Source organism: Gossypium raimondii, chromosome 1, assembly GCF_025698545.1.
Source record: "Gossypium raimondii isolate GPD5lz chromosome 1, ASM2569854v1, whole genome shotgun sequence".
NCBI classification, from domain to species: domain Eukaryota; kingdom Viridiplantae; phylum Streptophyta; class Magnoliopsida; order Malvales; family Malvaceae; genus Gossypium; species Gossypium raimondii.
In genome coordinates this window covers 45894170-45902647 of record NC_068565.1, presented here as the reverse complement: position 1 = coordinate 45902647, position 8478 = coordinate 45894170, and the positions used below count along the sequence as shown (strand labels likewise).

Genomic DNA, 8478 nt, shown 5'->3' with positions numbered 1-8478 from the left:
CCTTGGTGATGATAAATTAGAGAAAGTTCCCTTGTCCTAACTTTGTTGGGTCTTATATGTAAAAGCAACTCTATGCTTTGTGTAAATTAGAGTTGTTTTATTGTGGATATGGCAGCCAGCTCTGCTTTTAGTGTTCAATTCTTTTGTATCTGAGCGCTGTATATGATTAGCTGTTCTTTTTAAACATATCCAGTAATGCTTGAGTGTTTTCTAATTGATTTTCGAGTTACATACATACATACATACTTACATATTGGAAATCTAGTAAATACAAAAGAAAGAAGTGCTTGCCCTGCTTTAGAGTTGAGTTCTGTGATTTAGAGCACACACTCACACACAAAACGTGGGTCATGAAGTTGTGCTTGCCTCAATTTGGGTAGTAGTGGAGAACTCGTTGCTGATGAAGCTATTGTCGTTGTAATCCCACTTAAGGATTTCTCTGGCGTATCTGAAAGCGTCATCAACAGAATCAGGCTCCAAACCAGTAACCATACAAACATACAACTTACTATGTGTAAGAGAATCGAATAGCCTCTTGAACTTCACAGCAATATAATGGAAGGCACGTTGTGCCACTGAAGCAGTAAGATTGTTGTTATGGTGACTGATAACTGGATTGAAGTCATGGAACCATTCACACCGAGTCAGAGGAACCTCCTCCATCTTTTCTAAGAGTAGGTCAGCTTTGTTGAGTATAAGAAGGAAGTCCTTTTGCTCCAAGGTGGGATGACTGACTATAGTTTCAAACAGTTGCTTGCTTGCCACCATTTTGTTTATAAGAACTCCATTACTGTCTAACCAAAACTCGTCGTAGTCAGTCAAGGAGACGCAAAATAGGACCATGTTGACATCTTCAAACATTCCCACCCACTTGCAGCTTTCCCCAAGGCTACTGGGATGCAGTCTAATAAGTTGGTACCTGCAGATGCAAAACCAATCATGTTAAGCAAGTTCAAAGTGATTAGAAGACAAATAAAAGTACACAACTTTAAGTGTAGAATCAAATATAAGCTAGCCTTGCTAATGGATCATGTTGATAACCATCAATAAAGCTTTCTCTTTCTCTTGTGGGAAAAGAGAATTCCATGCTAGAAAGTCCATTGGATGATTGGGTTCCCTCAGCATACAAGATATCCATGTCTGATGGCTCGTAATCTGTCCTTGAGATCTCAACAGCCTGAGAAAAAGATTAACTTCAAAAACTACTCCAATTGCTAAGCAATTCCAGCTGCTCACTTAGTTGGAAGGATAAAAACCCAGAGCAGCAGGCTTACCCGTTCTAGGAAATAAGTAGCAATCCTGGGAAGCATTTGGAGTTCATGCCTCCGGTTATAAGTGGCCTGAAAGGCTGCATCATTCCACAGCTCCTGAATAAATGGTGCATATTCACGAGTAGCAGCTGGGAAGATGACTTCCAGATTACCAGATACCATCACTTGGACAAGCCACTCCGAGAAGGCTTTCAGTCTTGGGGAAAGGGAATATTTTGTTTTACCATCAATCTGGCTTGCACCGCCTGTCAACAATGAAGATCACACTATTAAATAATAAAGTCAATTATTCTATGCCAGATCCTAAGAATATATATCTAAAGTATTGCAAATACTTGAGGCTTTTACAGATCATATTGCTATCTGTGAGGCTTATCACTACTGATCCAAGTATTGCAGGGGATAATAGAAAAGTTTTACCTGAGAATGCATCTATTTTTATCAGTAACCAACTTCGCAGAGAACAAAATAATTTATAAAAAAAACTTGCAGAAAAATGACTACTTAATAATCATTATTGTTGTACCCGAAGAACCAGGTCCATCAGCAAACTGCAATTTTCTATTCTCTAGTAAGACTTCTTCAAACCGTTCTCGTCCTTCAAGCAATATAGCAAGGTATCCATACAAATTGCATTGGATCTTCAATTTGATATTTTGGCGTTCATCTTCTGAGAAAGGAACATTATACAGAATCTTGGCCTGAAATATGTAACAAAAATTAATGTTTCACTTGGACATCCTATCTGCATGTCTAGTGTTATAGAACCATAGTAGTCATCAGTAACAGATTCTGTTTACAGCCATAAAAAATGGGTGAAAGGCTAATTGAAATGAGTTGCCTCCATTGATATATTTACCTGCTTATATATTGTACTTGTGCCTGATTTTTGATAGCCAACTAGTAGAAGTTTAAGAAGCACTTGCTGCTCCAGGGTCCTCTGGCTGACATCTTCCCCAGCAGGGTTCACCACATTAGGAGGAACCGGCAAAGACAAGAGAGCGCAGAAAAGTTTAATTCTTGTCTGAAAATAAGGTACATGTACAACATCCATGTTATTACTAGTATATGCCATAAGGGGAAAGTTTATATATCCCTATGCAAATATACCTTCTTCCATATAGGTCCCTTTTCATTCTTCTGACCCTCTTCCTGGTAATATCCATCTGCACTTAGCCAAAAGCTCGGTTTTCCTTCACAATTAACTCCAGCAAACTGAAAACATTTTGATAGATTGGCACTGACCTTACATGTCTAAAATATCATAACTTAAAAGAAGTCAATCATGTACATCACAACAACCTGCAGCATCCACAGCTCTTTTCTTGTAATCTCTCTATCATTTACGAGTACTTTTGCATTTCCATTGCTAGCCTTAGCCTTGATACGACCTCCAACATTTAGCTGGGCAGTAATAATCTGGCAAGGACCATGTCCTTCCTGATTATTTTAACACAGCAGTAATTCAATTTTAGTGGAAGATAATGGAAGCTAGTTTACTTGAATGAAAAGAAAAAAAAAAAGGAAAGTTTAGTCATTACCTTTCCCCAAAATCCAGATACTTTATCATACCAATAGCGTCCTGGTTTTAGTTTCTTTGGTGGGTTTTGGCAGGTCTGCAAAACATGCAACTTATATTGATTCAGAGGCTCTCCATTTATAAGAACCAGCTGAGGTGGTAGCTGGTTTGCCTTGCTTGTCTTCTCAGAACTCATTGCCTGTTTAACTTCCAACTCATTGAGCAACTGCTTGAGCAGCCTGGAACATTTTCCAAGACTTTCTCGCCTTGACTCGTTGATCTTCTTCCCTATGCAAGTAACACATTTTCTCCCCTCTGGCATCGACCCCATTGCTCTCAACACACACTTACAACAATACTTAGCATTACAAACAATGCAAATCTCTTTCTCCGTAAACCTGTTTCCCTCTAAACACCTATAACATGACCCTTTTTTCCCGTTCCTCTCAATAGATTGTTCAGCAGTATGCATGCTTTGCGTCTCGGAATAGTTGGAATTGGACTCTCCCTGGACCATGTCGCACGATTCAGGGCCACGGAAAGTTACAACAGATGGTCTTTTGACATGGCGAGTAGTAGTCTCATTGTTGTGAATATCCTCCCTTTTTTGAGAAAATACCCCAGATGATGAAACTGATGGTGAGCTCAAAACGGAACCTGTTGCATCAGAATCGGGAGGATCCATGTACTTGTTGTGCAACCCTAAACCTTGCTTGCAATCATCAGCTAAACTATCATGAACATGAGAATTTTGCATAATGCCACAACTTCCTATGCCATCAATTGTCTGACCTAATGAATCCAAACTAACAACTTGAATTGATGGTTCATTGGACAGACCAGAACCAATTTTTTTGTGTCTGGCTAGATTTTGCTTCATTTTGTTAGTATTTACAACAGGTTGGATAACTGGCAATGAAATGCTGTTATTCAAAACATAGGAAGAAGAAACAGTGGCAGCAGTTGGGAGTTGGTCAACGTCCACCGGAACTGCGCTGGGGATATCAAAACTGACGGGAGGACCATTGTACTCAATAGCAAATGAGTATTCAACGTTACTATCATCATCTTTGGGAGGAGATGATTGCCCAACATGGAGAATTTTTCTTAGGATCCCAGCCATGACTTCTATATTTTAAGTCTCAATTCCAAAGAAACTAAGCTAGCAATTGTAATTCCATAAACCAGAGGAACGCAGGGGAAAAGAAAAATCAAACTTTAAAACCCATTAGCCACCAGAATAACAATTAGCTAATAACTCATTCAAACAATTAAGAAGGAAAGATGGGAGACGTACAAGGAGTGGGAAATTTCCAGGAAAAATTGAGAAGGGAAATGAAAGAATAAAGAAAAAGAAACATGGTAGAGTGAGTCTTGTGTTCAGAGTAAACGATGGGGACAGGAGAAAACATATTCGGGTTGCATTTATTCATTGTTTTTCCAAGTCAACACGCTGGAGAAGGAAATGATGAAATTTTGCACACTTGAAATGAAATGAAGTGCCTCATTTGTCAAAGGAGTATGGAATGGAAACATCTCTCTGAATCGCCAACGACAAAGGCCATGTTCGGTTTCCTTAAAAGTGATGAGATATAGCCAACTCCACAAAATGTGACACCATAAATCCCTTTTTTCATCATTATTATAGGACTCCAATACAGAAATTATTTTATGGAATCTATAAAATTATTTTTTAATTATTTAATAATTTTTCACTAATTTTTCTATGTAATTGATATATAATTTTGTTAATTTTTTCCTCCAATCCTAAACTCCGAACTTTGAATCTTAAATCTTGAACTTGGGTTCGAGATTCGAGATTCGAGGTTAGGATAAAAATTATAAAAATGTGTTAATGGTATTAAAAAATTATTGAAATATCGTTAAATAATTAGAAAAAATCATGAATGATATAATAGAAAGATTCTATAAAATAATTTCTCGGTGAAAAGAAACTACAAAATAATTTCTCGAAAATCACTCCCTTTTGGCTATTATATACATTTTTTTGTATTTGTAATAATTATTATATACTCGTATCATAGATAAATATCTTTTGTTGTTTGTAATAAATATTATATTTTATGTATATTAGAGAAATAAGATTTTTTAAACTAGTTTTATTCTTTTTTAATTTATCTTAAATAAATAGATTTTTTAATTTAAACTATTTTTATTTTTTATTTATCTTAGGTAATTAGATTTATTTTTGAATTTAACTAATTTATCTTTTTATTTCAAAACTTAGAATTAATCAATGAAGTTGTTGAGTAATATTTTCTCGTATGTTTATTGATAAGAGTGTTTAGGTATTTATACATGTTATTATTGGTACTATTACAGCTCATGATAGGGCCCCACTATTTTGTCTTGACTTCGTTGCCTCTAGTACTGACATTCTCTGTGAGCTCGAGGTTTACTGGGCACGTGTCTACGATGCACGTGATCCTTTCTATTCTTGGGACTAACATTTTGGACGGGCTCCGTACCTACTAGACACGTGCCTAGGTGGCCTACGGAGTACGCGACCCTTTCTGCGAGCTCCCTGGGTCCTCACAAGCTGGATCTGTGGCCTTGTGTTACAAGCTGGGTCCTTAGCTTTACCTTGCGAGCTCATTCTGCGAGCAAGGTCCGCGAACTCGCTTTGCTATCCTTTCGTGGCTCACTTCGCACCCAATCTTCTGGTGGGACTTATCCATGTCACGGGTAGGTGACCCTGATCCTATCTAAGACTCAGGTCAGTGATCACTTATGTATAATAAAAGTATTTTCTTTTTCAATTTTGAGTAAGTAGAAATTCTTTACTTGTTTTTAGAGTTTCAACTCTTTTTCAATTTACTTTGCTAAATTGAGAAGATCTTCAAATTTTAAGTCTCTTTTATCATGAACAAATATCCCTTGCACCCTTTCAATGCCCCTTTAAATAAAGTTTAAGGGTGTAAAAAGCTCTCAAACTTTTTCAAAAAAAAATAATTAAGTCATTTTTTTGCACTCAATTGGATACTTAAACTGTCAAAATGCATAAAAAAAGACACTCAAACTTTTTCAAAAAAAGCAATTAAGCCCCTGCTTTTTTTTTTTGCACTTAATTGCCAAAATGCATCAAAAAGGCCCTTTAATCGTAAACTTTAATAGTTGACCGTTAAAATTAACTACCCCTAATATTTTTTCAGTTAAAACCACCCCGTGTCACAACCACGACGTGACATGTGGTAAAAAATTATAAAAAAATCAATAAAAGTTATAAAAATTATTAAAATTTAATAAAAATAAAAGAAATAAATTTATTAAAAATTAGAAAAAAAATATAAATTGTAAAATTTTATAAAATTCATAAAAAAATTATAAAATGCATCAAAAAGACACTTTAACCATTAACTTTAACCGTTAAAGTTAACTACCCTTAGGTTTTTTTTTCAGTTAAAGTCATCACATGTCGCAACACAACGTGACATGTGGCAAAAAATGATAAAAATTAAAAATCAATTAATGTTATAAAAAAATTATAAAATACTTCTTTTGGTACGATAATTTTCATAACTTTTTTTATGAATTTCATATTTCTTTACTTTTTTATAATTTTTTACAACTTTATAAAACTTTATAATTTTTTTCTATATTTCTATATATTTTATAATTTTTTTAAGATTTTTATAATTTTTAATATTTTTTATTAAATTTTAATAATTTAATAAATTTTATTTAATTTTATTTTTATCATTTTTTGTGACATGTCATGTCGTGGTTGTGACATGCGGTGGTTTTAACTGAAAAAAAAATTAGAGGCGGTTAACTTTAACAGTCAAATAGTATTTTTGATGCATTTTGGTAATTGAGTGCACAAAAAAAAGTGGGGCTTAATTGCTTTTTTTTGAAAAAGTTTGAGAGTCTTTTTTTATGCATTTTGGCAATTGAGTGCAAAAAAAAAAGTAGGTGTTTAATTATTTTTTATTAAGGGTCTTTTAGATGCACTTTAAAAGTTTAAATACCCAATTAAGTGTAAAAAAATAAACAGGGGCTTAATTGCTTTTTTTGAAAAATTTTGAGAGTTTTTACACCATTAAACCTTTAAATAAATAGCGTCACTTAATTTTTTTAAGAGTAATAAATTTATTTTATTTTATTAACTCATTTCTAGATTATATATTACTTGTAAAAATAAAAATAATAAATAATTCTAATAATAAATTAGAAATAAAAATTTAATTTTCATTGTAACATTTTAAATTTATCCAACATAAAAATAAAAATAAAAATAATTGAAGATTTTCTTATACTAATTTAATAGGTTGAATTTTGGAAATTTAATTTTTTAATTAAATCTAAAATATTAAACCAAACAACTCATTCTTCAACGAATTAAGTTTTATGTATTTATTTTTGTATATATAAATTAGATAATAAATAGAACAAGTATGGTATAATTAAAATTGTAACCTCCCAAAAACTGAGTTAGAAAAAATTGAGTTAGTGAAACTAAGAGTGGTTACTTCTTGATTTTGAGTTAAGATTTTTAAAAAATAATTGCAAAGTGAATTAGTCTGGTTCAGTGGTTAAAGAATGTGAGTGATATGATTTTGTGGTTAAGTGACATGCTTGAGTGTGTGAGGTTTCGGGTTTGAATCATTCATTTGAAATTTTTGTTATTTCATCTTAACCTTTATCCATGATCGTCTAGCATAGATAATATCTCCGGTTAACTAATGTCAATAATGAGTTTAATGGTTTAGTGGTTAAACTTTTGCTTACTTTTTGGTTGTGTGTTCGAATCCATGTGTAAGCAATAAGGAAATATTTTGCATCTTTTTGGAAATAAGTGAGTTTTATTTTAAATCAAATATTTAAATTCTCATTTCCATGTTCTTTTTTTTCCCCAAAACTTGCTTATTCTTCAGTTCTCAGCTTCTTATGTTCTCTATTCTTTCTTTTTCTTCTTTTGCTCTCATGACTAAATTCTTGACACGGGTGTGGTGAATCTGTTACTCGTTAACCTCTTGATGTTCTATTTCGTTCGGGTAAGGGTATAATTCTTCTTATCGTTAGTTTGAAAATCTCTTTTCAGTTGGTTACTGAGTTGAATCGTAAAGACTGGATTTTGTTTTGAATATTGGTTTAATTGGTTGATATGATTCTAGGACAAGACCTAACAACGATTGATGCTCCTCTAGGCTCTTAATTGTTAATCGCTGCTCATTTGCTGGTAAGCGAATAGTTTAATTTGGGGTTTTACATCGAAGTTATTCAACATAGTTTTGGGTTTGAATGTTAATTAGAGTTTTTGGTTCGATTATTTCGTCTGAATAGTCGATTGATTGTCCTTTTTAGGTTACGGAACCTTCCTGTTGTTTCTACGTCAAAACTGTATCAGGTGTGTAATGAAAACTCAAAATTCTCCGAACGAAGAAAGTCAAAAACCATGGCTGTCGATGCTACACGGCCATGTGGTAGGCCGTGTGTTAGGCCATGTGGCAGACTGTGTAACTCACTGTTTTGAAATTTGAGTCACATGGGATAAAGACACGGTCGTGTGCCCAGGTTGTGTAACTCACTATTCTTGAATTAGAGTCACACAGGCTAGAGACACAAGCATGTGTCCAAGCCGTATAGGCCACACAGGCCAGCCATGTAGGTCGTGTGAATCCACACAAGCGTGTGGGCCAAAAAATAGAATTTTCTCTAGGGCTATAA

General features: G+C 34.0%; 1 protein-coding gene across 2 annotated transcripts; it reads right to left on the bottom strand.

Annotated features, from left to right (window-relative positions):
* Positions 1–76: 76 nt before the first annotated feature.
* On the bottom strand, positions 77–4364 carry LOC105786075 (extra-large guanine nucleotide-binding protein 1). Of its 2 annotated transcripts, none has more exons than XM_012612342.2 (8): positions 2813–4359; positions 2574–2711; positions 2382–2486; positions 2131–2295; positions 1798–1972; positions 1275–1516; positions 1017–1177; positions 77–919 (listed from the first exon to the last, which is right to left on the bottom strand). In XM_012612342.2, exons 1-8 carry the CDS (start codon positions 3911–3913, stop codon positions 349–351), a joined length of 2658 nt encoding a protein of 885 aa, XP_012467796.1. In that variant the 5' UTR covers positions 3914–4359; the 3' UTR covers positions 77–348. The 2 variants fall into 2 exon arrangements, with proteins under 2 accessions (XP_012467796.1, XP_012467797.1); XM_012612343.2 differs by having other exon boundaries at positions 670–919; positions 1042–1177; positions 2813–4364.
* Between the last annotated feature and the right edge of the window lie 4114 nt (positions 4365–8478).

Excerpts from the sequence above, each read along its gene's own strand:
- LOC105786075 (XM_012612342.2), bottom strand. The coding sequence starts at position 3,913 with ATGGCTGGGATCCTAAGAAAAATTCTCCATGTTGGGCAATCATCTCCT. Across the intron at positions 2,487-2,573 it reads AAGAGCTGTGGATGCTGCAG|TTTGCTGGAGTTAATTGTGA; the intron begins GTTGTTGTGATG and ends AAATGTTTTCAG. Across the intron at positions 920-1,016 it reads CAACATGATCCATTAGCAAG|GTACCAACTTATTAGACTGC; the intron begins GCTAGCTTATAT and ends TTGCATCTGCAG.